We start from the raw sequence: 17,691 nt of genomic DNA, 5'->3' as shown, positions 1-17,691 counted from the left end.
TCACATTAATATCACATTAACGTCGCCTGTTGATCGCGCGCCATTTGCCGTCAAATCTATTATAACGTTTAAATAAAATTACTTCCAGAAGCCTCACATTAACGTCACAGGGTAGTTCCACGCTCGATGGTGTTGTGATTATAAACTGCATAATTTTCCAGTACGCCGATTACCATTAAAAATTTAATAACACCATTGTGAACTAACCTGTACCGACCTTCAAACTGAATTTTCAGAATATTTAGTTCACAGAAACTGACCCATGGATTTAATTTTCAATGCTCTTTACTAACCAGGATTAACCTTAGAATCCAATCCTTACTATTTTTAGTTAACTTTAATCGCCCTTATAATCCGTTTTTGAGCATTTTTATCTCATTTATCTGATATATCCTTTGAGCCGAATATATATTTTATTGGACTAACTGGATGTGACAATAAGGGTCCTATCTTCATTACTATTTGAAGCGTTTTGTTCCTACTTGTGCCAAGCAGTTTGCAGCGATAATGGAAATTATCTGCTAAGAATCTCGACTCGAAAAAGTTTCCCACGATTCAGCATATTTTTGTCAGCTCCGCAAATTTGAGTATCTAATTGAAAATTGTCGCATGAAGTAATAAGCGACGGGAAGTAAAAGTCTTCTAATTCGTCGGTACAAGTCAATTGTTGTAAAGTATATTACCGCAAAAGCCATTTCCCAAGAATCGAAAATAAAAACGAGTGTGCCAAAAATATAAAGCGGAAATGTCGATAAGGGTGGCTGATTGAATTCGAGCCCGAATGCCACCCGAGGCACCAATTCGCCGGTTTTGATAACGAATAGTCTCAAATCCGCCCTTCCTGATTCATATAAACGTAGCCCTGAGCACTGTTTACACCCTGGGGAGTAGTTGCGTTTAGAAAATCCCTGAACGCGCAAGCGAATCGTAATTGCAGGTAAATATATTTCCACAGTATGGATTTTGGAATTATAAAACTCCTATCCTATATCCGCTTGTTTGGAAAACCATTAGTTCTGGAATTTGTTATTTACCAAATCAATTATTTATCCACTTCTGTAATTAAATTTTGATGATTGGAACAACGAAAAAATTGCGGAAATTAATCATCGAAAACCGACACGTGTGTAAGCTTAAATTGCCAGGCACGTCAGGGTCAGATGGGAATAAATTGTGGCCCATTTTTCTCAAGCAATATCAATTAAAATAGATCATGGGCCATATTTTATGCACCTTTCGCAAAAATTGCTATAAATTATCTGCTGCGGCTGCTGCTGCTGCTGTTGCAACTCGATATGCTTAAATTTATGAATATAAATTGCCAAATGTCATGGATGAAGTCATAAAATTGAAACTCCTGTCCCTCATCACTATACATAATAAAGCAATCCTATTCATTAGTGTCTGTGAGATCCCGCTTAAAAGCAAACTGACTTGAACTTTCTTTGAACTGTTTTATTCCCCCCGAACGCCTTAGGGTTCCTTCAAACAAGCGCAAAGGCGAAATATCCTTTTAAGCTTGGAATCACATTACAACTCAAAATGTTTATTTAATTTGATCCTCTCCTTGAGGTTTTCTTGCTCTTCCGTAATTCTACAATTCAAGGCAAACATGAATTTTAACGTGATTTCCAATTTTTATGGGTGTATCAATCCTGCTCTTTATGGGCCAGAGTTTTATCAACTCGTATTATCGAGACAACGTATAAAATTGAACTCTAGAAGTGGCCTGGAGGGATTGAAAATGGTTTGTTTTCGTGATCGAAAATGGTCCTGCCAAACCAAGCAAAACCATAAATTCGATTTAGCCTTTGTTGGAATTTGATAGCCCAGTTTTAGTGTGTTTTTCATTACTTTTGAGAGTCGCAGTGAAAATTGAATTAGAAATCCATCAATGTAGAAAATTTGTTTTCGAGCTTCTCTCAATACATAAATGATTCAAGCAATGGGACTCTGTCCTGGGAGTGATGGCATTAGCCCTAAGCTGAAAGGGTTGATTATAGACTGGAAAGTTCTGGGATATCGACAGGTCTTGAGTGAAGTTTAGAGTTCCATAAAGATACTAAACCGGTAATTGGAAATTAAGTTGTTAATGTTTGATTGAATTTGTCGAAGTGGTGATTGTAGATTGCGGGAATAATTGAGTTTGGGCGTAACAATGTAAGTTTGCTGGAGTATAAGCAAGCTGAGCCTTTCTTGCCCGAATTAGGATTTTCTCGAAGGTCTCCAGAAAATAATTTCTTAACCGGAATATTAACAAGTTTTTAAGAAAGCTTTGGGCAAGCACAACTTTTCGAAATCTGCTTTATCTAAAAAAGCGAGAAAATGTCGTATTAGTTTCATTTTTTGGAAATAAAGAGTCCGACCGTGTTTACCGACATATGCACCTGAGAAATGAACACTGGATTTAGTCTATGGCCGCTCCAGTGAAACCTGGCGAGAGAGGAGCTTCCAGATCGCAAAATCTAACATAAACTTCATGGTAATTGACGTGACGACTCCGGATGTAAATGCACTCACTTTCATAGCAAATGCACCATCCAGTAATAACAATAATTAAGTCTTGTAATTTCGGCAAAATAATGTTTTATGCCAGAGTTTCAAATGATCAAAGTTCAAGTATATCCTGCTGAGGTATTTCATTTCATGTTATTTTAAGGTGGTCTCGCAGGTTATTCAAATTGTTTGGAGGCCTCGGCAAGTTTCGAAGACGGAGACTCATTATGTCCCAAAGATGTTCTATAGGTCATAAATCCGGTGACCATACAGTCCAAGGCAGCATATTCAATTGTACTTGTTCCAGGTAACTTGGAATGATATTCGAAGTGTGCGGCCTTATATTATCCTGTCGGATAGTGCCATTCGGTAATGTCTGCATGGAAGGGACTAATACTGACCTCAGGAGATTGTTAAGGTGGAAGGTGAACGAAAAAAAAACATTCGCATTCTTTTTTTTTTACTAAACTCTGATCATTTAATACTCCATTATAAAGTATCATTTTACCAAAATTACAAGAAATAATTATTGTTATTATTGGGTGGTCCATTTCATATGAAATTGAGTATATCTACATCCAGATTTGTTAAATTCGAGGCAAAACCTGGAACACGATGTTTCTGATCCTTAACCCCTTAAGGAAGACTGTCCTGTTGGGTAAAGGGTCTGATTTAATGCTCCTGTATTTTTTTGTTAGACAAAACTTTGAAATTTATTGACTTTAAATTTGAGCCATATTTTTCATGGTAGAATGCCCTGCGGGCCAGGAACATATTTCGCCAACATAGTCGAGAAGGTGGGCCACTCGACCATAAATTTTAATTGCCCTTGCAACTTTAGATATACAGGGCGTCCGTGTCAGGAGTTTAACCATGGGGATCCCTGTAACCGTGAAAGATACGAGGTCGGTCTACATTCCTGAACTCTAAATTACGCAACTTTGCCCCAATTTGACCAGCCCCGCATCTTTTATGGTCCCTAGGATCCTCATTGTTCAACCCCAGAAACGGACTCCCTATGTACGAGGGTTTTCTAGTTTTTCTTCCCCGTTTTTACAGGGGGGTCCCATAAGGCTTATTCCTAAGTTTCGTTATTCTTAAGCTACATGTAGGCAGTTTTAACGAAGTGGGCCAAATGTCTCGTTTCTATTGCACCCTTGACGGGCAATTGTTATGCGAACGACATATGAAGTGGTTTCTAGCCACGTAGAAAAGCGTTTTCTAGGCAAAAGAGCCAAAGCGAACGAGGTCTTCCCCCATTAGCATACGTAAAAAGATAGCTACGACTACGAGGGAAATCTGCTGGGACTTGGAGTGCTTGTTTGGCAAATTTGGCGCCAATTCAGCGTCCACGAGTGTAGTTCGTGTCGTTTATATTCGCATCACAGGGACGGCCATTGCCGCCAAATCAAATCAGAATCCGCCATTCGCAGGCCGGGAATATTAAGTAATCTCTTGGCCGGAGCTCGAGGGGTGATGGATCCGACTTACAACCGAATTAAAATTTGATAGCGTAGGAGATTTGGGGAATTAGCCGAGCCATGCACTTTTCTTTGCAAGGAAGGGATTTCGATGATGAAATTTTTATTGCTTACTTGCCATTTACCTGCTGGGCGAAGACCCCCTTCTCCCCCCATCATTGTGGATTAGATAAATTGTAATTTGTCTCGACAAATGAGCAATTCAATTATATTCCGAACTGAACGACATTATCTGTTATTTTTGAGGGCGAGAAAACCTCCCCTTTCTCTACGTAATAATCTTCACTAAAAGCGTCTCGCCCTGATCTTAATAATTTCTTAATCCCCAATTTCGCCCGGCTTTAATATTAACTATTCGGGTCCGTCCCGGGTACGTTCCTCAAATTGAGACACGTTTAGGGACAAATTTACAAAATCTCGGCACATTTCGGGTTCTTAATTTTTAATTAAGATCTAAGGCACAAACAGCCTCTGAGGGTCGGGTCATTAAGTTTTCAGGGATGTCAAATTTGGGGTAGATTATGTTGGGAACGGAGAGGGAACGGTTGTAATCAGCAGAAATATATTTTCTTTAAATTGAAACCCGAGTTATAGTCATTTTGTGCAGTTTGAAAACTCCTGACCTTGATCTCTCTGTATTCGGTATTAATATTTTAATAGTACCTAACAATACATTCTGCTACCCGCTTCAAGTATATAAATTTCTTTTTGCAACGTTCATACTTTTCAACGAAATAATCTGTAACGTTAATGTGACGTTCCGATTCTCTTTTCTATATTGGGATTGAACTCTCGCTTCTTTAGAAAGTCGGATTTCCCTTCTCGCTGTTTCAAATTTAGGGTGACTGAGGTAAATTCTAAACACGATGTAACTGTAATTTTAGCCTATATTGTGACTTCTCGAAATGTTTGTTCAGCATAGCTCGCACCTTCAAAAAGATAAAAAAGATCGAATTTACCTAGGATGTTGCTGCGACGTTACCAATCATTCTCCTTTCCCTTCTTGCTTACATTTTTGGTGAATTTTGCATCAAGAAGTGGCTTTCAATGTTTACCCAAATCGCGACTAACGTCACTTTAACGGTGCAAAAATTAAAAAATTCACTTTTCACGTGCATGAGGGCAAATTTTAAGATTCTCAACTCTCATAAAAGTCTAATATTCGACAATAAATAAAGTGAGTTCCCAATAGCAGACCCTTTCATATGTGTTCCAGGCAAAAAGCCTTATAACCTTTTATGGAAATGAAACTAAAAATAATACGATCCCTTTGGGGCTGAAAAAAAATCCGAATCGGCCCATTATTTTTCAATAGACATTGAGGTACTCGGTTATTCGTTTTCGGGATATGAAATATTCGGGATTCCTGCTGACCCCGTTCCGCCACTTAAATAGGAAATAAAAAGGCCCTTTTCGGCGGTCCATCTGTCAGCTATCTGTAGCTGAATAATGGACGTTTTGCATAACAGCCAGTCGGTCGGGCTATATGAGTTTTAAGTACAGCTTTTGACCATTTTGCCGCAGTTGAAAACGAGCTTTAAATACTGTTGTTACATAAATATGCTGTCGAAGTGAGCTTAGGTAATATGCGAACATATTTAAACGCACATTAGGGAAAATATAATCAAAGAAAATGCGTCAATGTACAGTTAACTACTCAATAAAACTTAAATCATTTTCATTCTCAGGTGCAGAGGATGAACATCAGTTGGTTACGTTCCTGGAACGTCATATCTATCCATTTAAAATTAGGAAAACGCAGACCTGTCAGAAACATATATCACGTTCTTCTGACAGTCCCACAACATGCTATTTTGTTACCTCATAAACAAGTGTTTTTTTTTTAATTACACAGGCATGCAGTTTGCCACAGAACATTATTATTAGACAGTAATATCACTCAATTTGCCTCTCGTATGTCTTAATGTCATATGTATACAGTATTAACGTCAATAAATTACGTATATAAAATTACACTGACGTTGTACTCTAACAAAGCCACTTTTATGATTGCAGAAGGTCGCATTTGAGTGTTTTCAACGTCACAGAGCGTAAACCTCCATTACTCCGAACTGGGCTCTCTCTCAAATTAGTTATTATTTGTTCCCTCAGTTCTCAAAATTCATTTCTTAGGGACAATAACAAATTCAAGTGCCTTATTCAAAGCATAAAGACTAATTAGGAGGCGGAACGCCAGAAATAGAAACTCAATTTCATCAAAGCTCTCTCCATTATCGTCGACGTTTCTATCTTTGGCATTCAAATCCAGCTTCCAGTTTATTACTGATGACAATATCCCTGGATAATAATTATTGCCATATTATACAGGACGGTGCTCATTATTCTCCGAGAAACGAATTTACAGCTCTCATATGCCACCGTCTAAAGCTCGTTTTTCCGGAAGCCCGGAAGCTCGATTGATATACGAGAGGATTTCTGGCCTAGCAACTAGAAACCGTATTTGTGCAATAGTCAGGTCTAATTATTCGCTTTAAGAAATTTAAGAGTGTTTAACGACGGAAAAAATTATAGGGACACCGTCGATTTTCTGGGCCGGATGGGGGAACATAAAGCGCCCTTAAACTGTACGCAGGCGGAATTCCTGGTGAAAATAAATTATCTGGCATTAGAATGGTTAAATTGCCTTTTATTTGTCAGTGAGAACACCATTATGTCCAGAAAAGTGCTTAAGCTTAAGGACAGCAATAAGCACAGGAATGTCTCAGTTATTATTTCAAACATGTATGAAATCAGCTTAAAAACTCATCTACTTCATCGCTTTGAACGTTGGAGCCGACTTTAGTTTGAAAGTGATTTTTCGCGAGAAATAATTGAAGTTTCTGTACATGTTAAACTGAGCGGAAATTTCCGTAGAGGCCTGATGAAATATGGAAATTATAAAATTCTTCACCTTTATCACTCTAAACACTGAAGTCGCCTCCAATTTGGAAGAAGTTTTACGCCACGAAAAATTGGAGTTGTATACTAGACAAATATGTCTTAAAGCTTCGCTTTTTATGCATGATATAAATTGTGTTTAGTATACCTTTTGTTACGAACGAAATATGGAATGATGGAATATGTGTATTAGAAAATTCAGCGCTCGAAACATTAACGTCAACTTCAATTATTTGAAAGCACTTTTTTCATAATGGAAAATTGAGGATTTCTTCGGTGCAAAGGTATCCAAAAATCACATTATTCCTGCCTGCCATGATAGTTAAACGAATTTTTTTAATTAGAATCTGTCAAAATATTAAAAACGGAAAATGCTCCTCCTTCATCGTTCTAAATGCTGAAGTCAAGTTTCATTTGAAAACTGTTTTTTGTAAAAAAATTGCTTTTTTGAATAAGCTTCGCTTTTTTGCATGCAACAATTCAGTATATTGCAGAGGAGTTTTTATTGTGGAAATGATGAAATGGAGAAATTAAGAAAATTATTCGTCTTCATCGTTCTAAATGTTGAATTCGACTCGAGGTTAAAAGCCAGTTTAAAAACTAAATGTTGAATTGTTGTGTTTGGTTGGTCAAAAATAGTTAAAAAGCCTTCTTTTCCACGCATCCAAGAAGGTTAAGGTAAGGGTAAGTTTCACAGAAAGTTTGTGAAATGCAAGAATAGGTAAATTTATTCTTTCCTGCCATCTGAACAGTAAGGTTAATTTTAGTTAAATGTTCTTTTCACCAACTAATTATTTAAGTGCTATAAATGTCCGAAAATCTAGCTTTCTATGCACACAACGGGTATAGCTAGGGAAAGTATTTCTTAGAAATATGATAGACAATGAAGAGTTGAATTGGTAATATCGGTTTTATAATAATCAAATGTGTCTAAAAACTCTCCTTTGTATGCAAGATCTAGTGTTATTTTTACTGAGATCTACTAATTAAACAATTAGAAAACTTTTTCCGTCGCCGCTCTAAACATCCAGCATATTCAGTTTCATTCCGAAAATTCCGTATTTACTCTCTTGAAAAGAGGCCCAAAACAGGACTATCAACATTACCAGTACAATGCATTTGCACACGTCACGTCCACCCGAAACTTTCAAGCTTTGTGGTTTAAATTACACACAATCCACTTTCCGGGGATTATTTATTTAAACCCCGGCTCGCACATGCATTGTTACATTACATTTTTCCCCAGGAAATACGTGCGAATAATAGGCGAAAGTCGATCTTATTCGCAGCTTAAATTTCAAGGTTTTAAGGCCCTTTCGTGCATTCTAAGGGCCTTGTTGAATTGCGTGTTGGATCGAAGCGTTTATGTGGGCAGGCGAAGTATCATATGTGATTTGGTTATGAATGGGCTCGATTGTTGCGTGTGCAGTTAGGAGAGTTAGGACATTGCGGATGTAAACCGCTGGAAAATACGCTCGTAAAAGTAAATGATCGGTGTTATCAGGGTTTGCGCAACAATGAAGAGTATTAATTTATTTGGCGCCCCAACGAAGTGCTTTCTTTTAGGGCTTAAGTCGTAAGAAATAAGCCATCGCATCTGCATTTATTCTCATAAAAGTTTTTCGTTTAAAGCAGAAATTTTGATCCAGATCGAAATGCTTTTTGTACTGTACAAAAATTCGTGAGCACTTCAAACCATACACTATCGTTTCGCTTTCACTCCACTTCGTCGTGTAAGTCTCGAATAGACAATTGTCCTCCCAACTTTAAAAATAAGCCACTCGAAAGCAAATAACTTCAAAGCCGAAACTCAAATAACGACCTGCCATGTGCAATTTAATTTCCTTTGTCGAGTCTTCTCAGGTATTTTCTTCTTATCGAGTTCTCCTTCTTACAATGTAACGGAGAAACCCTAAAAAACACACTCTTAATGGCTTATTACAATCGTTGCACGTCGCTGATGCTTTAACTAAGATTTTTTTTCGATCTCTGTTCCAAATTTTTTGAGTTTTTGTGGAGAAATAATCACCCTCAGAGACAATTGTTGCAGAGAAAAGTAAGATATCCCGCAGGCAAGATTAGACTCAGAGGTACTTAATTCCCAGTCACGATTATCCGGCCATAGTCGGAGTTCCACTTTAGAAATGCAAACCGTTTTAACAAAATTGGTCCATGTATCTTGTTTTATCTTAACGTTTCGCTTAATTACTTCCGTCCCAAAAAGTGAGAACAATTGCTGCTGCGGTGCTGATTAGCTCCTCTGTCTTAATGCCCGAGTTCTTTCCGATAAAGTCGGGCAAAGGAGTGTGCCCTGAATTTTTAGATCTAATCAAACAGCATTAAAATACAGAGAAATGTCCATTAAAGATCGTTAAGATGCAAATCATAGGAGTGACGCATAGAACACTGCGCCACCTAGTGCAGATCTAGGCTTCCTACGACACTACATGGATAGATGGCGCAATGTCCGTTATTACAACAATTTGCTATTTCTTTGGGTTATCAATTTAACTGTAGGTGACGTTTTGCGTCAATCTGTGTCTCAGATCAAGAGAACCAGCCATATTGTAACGTCACGCATAAGTATCTCCCACTGTCTACAAGGCATGCATTTTTGCATCATTTTGAAGCCTTCGAATTTTCGAACGAAATTTCGATTTACATCATAACGTTGTATTTAGATTTTATCAACGTCATATACACTTAATTAAGTATGTTCGTTCCAAAACTTGTTCATTTCATTTATTAATTTAAAATTACACGCAGCGAAATATGACATTACGTGTAGGTCATATTAACGTCAAAAAATGACTATAATAATACGTATCTAAAATTATTTTACAGTGGACTTCACTACAACGCGATCTCTCTTTATTTGAACAACGTCGTATTTAAGTGATTTCAACGTCACGTTAAAAGAGTTATCTACAATTATTTATTAAAAATAATTGATATGAAAAATGCCTTTTTGAATTGAAAATAATCTTTTTGTATAGAAACCAATTTGAAATCGGAAGATAATTGTCATTTCATTTTCTAGTTTAAAACTGATCTTCATGCGACTGAACGTCACGTATAGGTAGTTTAAGGCCAAGATACGACATATCTAAAATTACATTGAAATTGGGCTAGCTTACATGGATAGGTTCTCGATTTGCGATGTCTGAACAACGTCGCATTTAAGTGATTGCGAGACTAGTATTACGGAAATTTTTATACATTTTTCTAATTTCCGATTTTTATTTGATTTTCATGCTTCATAACATCATACGCAGATAGTATTAACATCATGTAATGACGTATCTGTAGTTGCATCAATTTTCAGCTGTATTTCAACGCCAATTTTCTTTATTTGAACAACTTTGTATTTAAGGGATATCAAAATCACATTAGAATATCTGAAAGTACGAACTGAAATTTATTAAAACGAAATCGATTTGTGTACTATATATTCAGCTTTCGATGTTTAAGCAATGCGGCATTTAAGTAATTTCAACGTCAAACTTCCATGTCCACAGTTATTGTCTGTTCAGAATTATTAAAACCTAAATTATATTCAATTTTCTCTATTTTATTTTCCGATGTTAAGTTAATTATTTACACATATTAACGTCACGTGTGGGTAATATTAACGTCCAGTAATGCTCTATCTAAAATTGAATTAATGTTAGGTTATGTTATAATTAAAATTTTCTTGTTTTGAAGAGCGTCGCACTGAACCAATTTCCACGTCACATTGGAATAATCCTGGCTTCACACGTATTCCAAAATTTGTGAAAGTATACACAAAGCAATAATTTCGCCACAGTCCTTGCCTTTGCTACTTCATTGCACTTCCCCTATTAGATTGGATTAGAAGCTTTAAAGGGATAAAGGAGGATCGTTTAAGTCTGAAACGTTCCAATTTGGAAACTTTTTCGAGCCAAAAGCTTATTACGACGAAAGATTGGGCGCGGAGACATTCGCCCATAAAACTTTTTATAACAAGTCGTAAACAGCCATTAAGACTCCTCTCTTTGATAAAAAAATTAATCTCGGCCTGAATGCCGTGCATCGTCTTTCCACTTTCGCCACCGGAAACGATCGCGACAGGAATAATTATACTTTAAAATCCCTGGTGATACGAATTATAAAACCGCAACGGCAAATAAATTGAGATTCTCAATAATCAGCAACCGGGGAGTTGCATTTGTGCCTGAAGTCAATTTGCATCTAAATTCCTAATTATAGAATTTTTTATGTTAGACACGACCGTTATTAACGCAGGCATATTCATTGGAAATTGTTAATCAAACGTGCGGGGCAGACAACGTTTCAACATCGCAATTCGCTCACATAACGTATTACATTAGCCTAGCAGATATAACAGGAACAAGTGGGGGGTGTAACCGCGATTATAAATTCCCAATTTAACCGGAGACGAGGATTTATGTAACTGGGTTTCGGCTTTGGAACCGAATGGTATGAAGATTACATCCGCATTATATGTCAGCACGTGTAACAACCACTAGTCTCAGGTTTAAAACTGTGCCCGAATCACATGAGAGGGTGCGCTTTGGGAACCGAGCCGCTTTGCTGTTTAGATCGATGAGGGTCGAGAGTTTTGCAACTTTTATTTGAACATTTAAAAATATGTCGCTCGGATAGAAATGTGGTACGTATACCATCGTTTTAGAGTTTGAGGAGATGAAATTGTATTTTATTGCTAAAAAATCGTTCTGCTTTCTTAACTGACAGTAGGGTGCAAGGCACAGTTGTCAAACTTGGTGAAGAGTCAAACCCCTTGATAGACCAATGATTTTTTCGGCAATTTGTAGATGTATCTTTTATTAACAAAAAAAATCAGCCGCTCATAATTGTTCATGTTATTCAAGGAGAACGTGTAACACGAGTATGTACGGATTTAGAAATGTGTCATTTTTCAAAACCCTACGAGGCGCGGTTTCAGAGTTTAGTATGTAAATCTAATTTTTATCGAAGATTTAGGGTTTGAAAAGTTTTTAAGTTCTCTTTAAGTAACAGTCCATGCCGTGCCGGATTTCAGTCTCAAGAACGGAATATAAACATTTGTAGAGATTTTTAGGAAGTCTGAAAATTTGTCAATGGAAAAATTGCCTAATACGTCAACAATTTTTTAGGAACCTACACCCTTAAATTTCTTTTGTAAACAGTAAGAATATACTCTTTTTCGCTTAACAACCAATAGCGTGCCAAGAGACCTAATTATGTGAAACAATTTTTTGTTTTTCTATTTCAAATACCTCGAAAACTATCTTAGAATTTTTTATTATCAGAAGGATTTTCGCTATTTTTACTCTAAAATCAGGGAAATGTATATTTCACACTTAATACAATACACTGATTTTTCTTGAAGTGAGAAGCATTAAGCTTATTACTCCTGGGAGTAGAGTCACATCAGAGGCAATTGCAAAGAAATCACGAAGCTTTATAGTTTAAATTGACGAGGGACGCGAGTTTTACAATTACTTAAACATTAGTAGCTTATTCTCCATTCTTCAATTAGTAAATCAGTGTTTTGGATAGCGATATTTCCATCGTTCTTATGAAGTCTTTGAAAATGATATCCATCCTTCTTCCTTTGACAAAATGGCTTCTAATAGGGTAACATGTCGATAAACCTACCCAAAACCAAATCGTGCAAACAGCAGATTTCCGATCGCATTTCCATATATCGCGTTCCAGTCGGAATGAGGCTTTCGGTGTGAATTACTGGTCTGCCTCTGGATAATAATCCAGAGCCGATATTATACGTGCGGCCATAGTCGTTATTTCCAAAGTCAATTTACACCCGTCAAATCAGAGGGAGATAGCATCGGATGGTATACGAGTACGGCGTTATTGCGGTCCTATTGGAATCGACAAAACGAGAGTGCCTATTTGTTTCCAGGATTTTTCGAATTAAAAGTCGATAATTTATCGACCATAAAAACCTAAATCTGGATCGATATCAGAGGCAAATGACGTGGAAACTTTGTTCAATAACTCATAGACTCGCTTTTGTATCCGACCAAAGGTGAAGCAATAAAGAAAGGGTGCTGGGAATTCCAACCCCCATAATTCTCTGGCGTTCTGTACTCCGGTTATTAAGTGTTTCGTTTTGTTACGTTCCAACTTATAACTATGTATGAGGGGCTTTGTTGTGGCAGTAATTTAAGAAGAGATACATTAATTACTCCCGCATTGTTCGCGCAAATATGAAGGGAGACAAAAAGCAGTAGTGCATTGGGAATTGCTTGCTAGTTACTGCCCTTAATCTTGAATAATTTGGGAAATTTAACAACAGTGAAAAGAGAGGAATCTAAAACAAGTCATTAAAGTCGCAATTGAGGCTCAGATAAGTCCCGGTTTAGGTTTAATAGAAAGCTTTGCATGCTGAATAGTACCCTTGGGAGTGGAACAGTTTCCATTGTAGCAAAGGGCCTGAATTCTGTTTTGTTCCAGCTTTGAAATACCTATTATTAAGTTAATAATCTAGAAATTTACTGGGGCTTTTCTTATTGTTGCAGGATGGCCCACGGTGACTCCGACAAACAAAAGTATAACAGCGGTGTCCGGGCAGCCCTTAACATTGACCATGGAATTCTGTGCCAATCCCCCGTATAATAAGGTGTTTTGGATAGCCAAAAACCAGAAAGTTTACAGGCCTGGAGATGCTGATAAGACCATTATCGCCTATGGCATTACTGTGAGCAAGAAAAATGTTTTGACTGTTGTGTGTTGGGGCGTATTATTTTTCGGGTGGGAAAGATTTAATAGGAATAAAGTCAGCATTTTCATGGATAATATGGCAGTCTGAACTGAACTGAAAAAAAGTGGGTTTATTTTAATCCAATGTCCAAAACTCAATTTTTCTTAATGAAAAACATTTTATAGAAACAATTTAGGAATAGTTAGTTCTGTATCTGTCTCTTTTCCTTTTCGACATATTTGAAATTTTTGACAAAAAACATAAACTAGATTTTTTTTCTTTTTTTCTAACTCTATCGTTTAGTTTCCAAATAATAGACAATTTCTCTTTTACAGAGTTATTCAAACTCGATGCCTCCACATTTTCTACGAAAACATAGGGGTATATCAACTTAATTTTTCCGTTACATTACATAGAATAGAAAGGGACGCCGACGCTATAGTTATTTTTTAGAAAAATGCCTTTTTTTTCAAAATGTGAACACAACGCATTCTAAACAAATTTTGTATAAATATAGTATAAAAGTATTTATCTAATAGATTAATATGTATTAACTATTAGGTACCTAACATATTAAAATTTGTTTCTCCTAACGCTTTTAAATGATTAGAAATTTAAACTTTTTTTTTATACAAAACTTGTTTAGAATTTATATTCTAAATTCAAATAAAAAAAAAAAAGATTTGTTTCGGAAAAAACAGTGTCGAAGTCGCTACGATGAGAGCCGCTATCTATATTTTAATATTTTTAATATTTACTTTAGCTTAGGTCTTCTTAAATAACGTGATAAAACAATTATTTCGCTAAGCCTATCTGTTTTCATATAAAATGTGTGGGACACCAAGTTTAAATGACCCTATAGATAAACAATCGAAAATTCCATTTGGAGAATCTACACTAAATTCTTTGTAGAACACATCAAACTCCCATTGCCATCAAGCGGTACTTTTCCTGACAAAAGTAACGACAACCGATACCGGGGAATACAACTTCATAGTCCGATCCCCACTTGGCCTCGCCGAGGGTTCCTTTTTCGTGAATATGACCTACGCAAGCGGTTACACCGTGCCCCAAATCGAAACATCGGCTTCATCATGCGATCTCCCCCGGATAGTCTTAACTACAATTTACCTAAATGTGATTCTTTCATTGATATTAATAAATTGTTAATTTTTTTGACTGATTAGTTTTATTGAGGATAGTTCTTTATACAACATGCATATGTAATGTATTTATATTGATATTGAACTACTCATAGAAAGATAAGGTCCCATACGATGTTCATCACCTTTTATAAAGTACCTAAAAAGGAGTTTTGAGGGAGGGAACCGATGAAACTATAGTGGAGATTCATCGTTTGCTTCTGATACAAATAATTTTGAAAAATAATGAATATAAAATATATAATTTTTTAATGTATAGTTTTCTATGTTGTTTTGCAAAAATGTAAAAATTTGTTAATAGGCGGAGCTTAAATGTATAAATATATGTAAGGATTATCAATTAAAAATATTCGTCCAAAAAGTTCTTTATTTCATACCAAATTAAAAATAAAATTTACATTCTCTACATTCATCATGTTTGAAAATTTCTGCTCTAAATACACTGTACATATTCCATCTCATCCATTTTGAATCAAAATGTCAATATCTGACGCTCAGAATTAACCTTACTTTTCCCACCTTGACATTTTGACCCCCAAACAAAGATTACCCGAATTTTTACCAAGATAAACGCATTATCTAAAAAACTAAAGTCCAAACCTAATGTATTATCATAAATCTAGATACTATCGCTTCAGTTTAGTCACTATTCCAATTGCTGTCAGCTCTTAAGATGTCTGCAATATTGAATATAGTGAAAGACGTTTACCATTTGGGCCCCCGAGAGTACATTCGACAAAGACTAAAATTACCAATAATAAAGTTCATTTACGACACCATAGATTTGTACAAAACTAGAACTAAAAATGGAGTTAATAACGTTAAGGAAATATTAATTCGTGGCACTGTCATAGCGTTAATAACGGCTATACTTGTGTGGCTCTCTATTCTTATGTATGTAGCCTTTTACTATGTTTACGTACCCAGCGTTAAGCATGAAAGACCTGTACATTTGAAATTCAAGTAAGTAGTCATTATTATACAATTTTAATAGTCTTTCATGAGATACACACAGGCCTTGTGGGGCTACTTATAACTGCAACTCTGAGAAGGGCATGTGCAGCTTTCCATCTGCTCATGTCAAACTCACATCTCGACAACAATTATTAATGATGGGCCAGCCTTATAAAGTGTCTCTAGACTTGGATATGCCTGAATCACCTACAAATCGAGAGTTGGGTAGGTTGAAATTAGCCTTATTACAGCAAGGTTGTAGTCTTCAGTGTTATAGGGATGTTCATGGTGTGTGTGGACTTCAGAGCAAATAATGGAGAAACCTTAGCAAACTCATGCAGATCTACAATGCTGCACTATAAAAGCAGTTTTCTAGATACACTATATAAGATTGTTTTTATACCTTTCTTCATATTTGGGTCTTCAGAGGAAAAGCAGATGGTTCATGTCGAACTTTTTAGCGATTATGAAGAATCTAATGTGAAGCTAATTGATCTGTTTAAACATTTTCATTTAATTTGCCTTATACTTGTAGTACAAACCCGTAACAGACATTTACATTGAAATTCAGTCAAGGCATATAGAAATTTACTCTGCTAAATTCTCAGTAAATGCGGAATTTTCTGGTCTAAGATATGTGATGTTCAATTGGCCAATTCTGTCTGCAGCTTTAGGTATGAATGGCTCAGCACTAATTAAAAGACTTATTATTTTTTGTGATTTTTCAGGTATAACAGCCAACTTGTTCTTCATTGCGGTGTGCTGTCTAATTAGCTGGTACCAGATAATTAACTCTGATGAGTATTTAAGCTTTATAGAGTCCAATACTAATCTAGACATTTTTGATAATGGTAAGTGGTTAACATTATTGGATGGTGGTGTTAAATGTTTTCATATGGTTATTTTCTAACGTTAATTGTTACACAGGAAAAGGAGTTTTAATAACCCAGTCAAAGGTTTTTTTGTGTGATATGTCTTATTGTAGCTTCCTTATTTTCATTCAGGTTGGAGGCCAGTGAGGAAATTGCTTTTACGGCCTCATTCCTCACTGTTTTTGTGCCTTAAAACGGTGCGATTTCTAGAAAAAACTCCGTATGAGAAGTGGTTCGATTTTTTTCTGGTAGGCAGAAAATTAAAGTGTTCAGCATGTAATAGAGTCATATGCAAAAAACACAGGAAGTTCTCCTGCAGCGAATGCGTTAAATGGCTATAGTTTGGTTGTTGTTATTGTTGTATTGTCAATAAATTAGTGATGATCAATTTAGTTGATGTGTTTAATTTTATTTAACCGAAAAATACAAAACGTTTGGTTTGTTTCTTGTGAGTTTAAATGTATGTTCTATTGCCTGCAGATTCCGATTCTTCGATTGAGGAAAACAAATCTTCAGCAATCCGTCGAAGACGCGAGTTAATTGAAAATATTAAGAGTACAATAGACAGTTCGTAGTCTATTTTGATGGTTTTTATATGAAATATAATTGAAATATTAAATTAATGTGGTTTATCAATTCCATTCAAATATTGTAACGTCATAATTTCCATGTCAGCGTAAGAAATAACTGAAGTTTTTAATCACTTATATTTGTTATTAAAGTTTTACTTTTAAAAGTTCCTAGGAAAGCGTCGATGCCGTAATATAGCGTCAATAACACTTTCCAAGGTTCACCATGGTCTTGCCCACCGGTGATTAAAAATCGCGTGAATGTACAATACAAAAGAAAACATTTTCTAGCGACTGCTATACGGGTAACGCTTTCGTAAGAAACTCAAGCCCAAGATTTGTATTAAATTTCCTTTTACTAGATAAATTTATATATTTATATTGTAAATACTGAAGTATAAAATTTTTATATTTTTTTGTAAGTAAAATTATTAGTAAATTTCTGTTAAATATAAAACCATATAAAATTATTGGCTGTTTTGAGAACAATAAAACCTTTCACCGTCTAGCGTTTTACTATTTCATTCCTTCTCAAAACTATTCAATAAA

At 35.9% G+C, this 17,691-nt stretch overlaps 2 protein-coding genes across 4 annotated transcripts in view; both read left to right on the top strand.

The window, feature by feature from the left end:
• tei (teiresias) overlaps positions 1-14,763 on the top strand; it is a 169,062-nt gene extending 154,299 nt beyond the window's left edge. For both annotated transcript variants that reach the window (XM_066295209.1, XM_066295210.1), the window contains exons 10-11: positions 13,403-13,581; positions 14,497-14,763. In XM_066295209.1, the coding sequence (XP_066151306.1) occupies positions 13,403-13,581; positions 14,497-14,754 (437 nt within the window). In that variant the 3' untranslated portion in view covers positions 14,755-14,763. The remainder of the gene's footprint in view (positions 1-13,402; positions 13,582-14,496) is intronic.
• Positions 14,764-15,252: 489 nt separating this feature from the next.
• Positions 15,253-17,648, top strand: Seipin (lipid droplet biogenesis associated protein seipin). Of its 2 annotated transcripts, none has more exons than XM_066295118.1 (6): positions 15,253-15,710; positions 15,763-15,926; positions 15,979-16,181; positions 16,237-16,375; positions 16,430-16,552; positions 17,054-17,648. In XM_066295118.1, exons 1-6 carry the CDS (start codon positions 15,421-15,423, stop codon positions 17,146-17,148), a joined length of 1,014 nt encoding a protein of 337 aa, XP_066151215.1. In that variant the 5' UTR covers positions 15,253-15,420; the 3' UTR covers positions 17,149-17,648. The 2 variants fall into 2 exon arrangements, with proteins under 2 accessions (XP_066151215.1, XP_066151214.1); XM_066295117.1 differs by lacking the exon at positions 17,054-17,648 and adding an exon at positions 16,706-16,965.
• The last annotated feature ends 43 nt before the right edge of the window (positions 17,649-17,691 follow it).

This window comes from Euwallacea fornicatus, chromosome 22, assembly GCF_040115645.1.
Source record: "Euwallacea fornicatus isolate EFF26 chromosome 22, ASM4011564v1, whole genome shotgun sequence".
Classification (NCBI taxonomy): Eukaryota; Metazoa; Arthropoda; class Insecta; order Coleoptera; family Curculionidae; genus Euwallacea; species Euwallacea fornicatus.
Note: the sequence above shows the minus strand (reverse complement) of the source record. Positions and strands in the feature narration are given on the sequence as shown.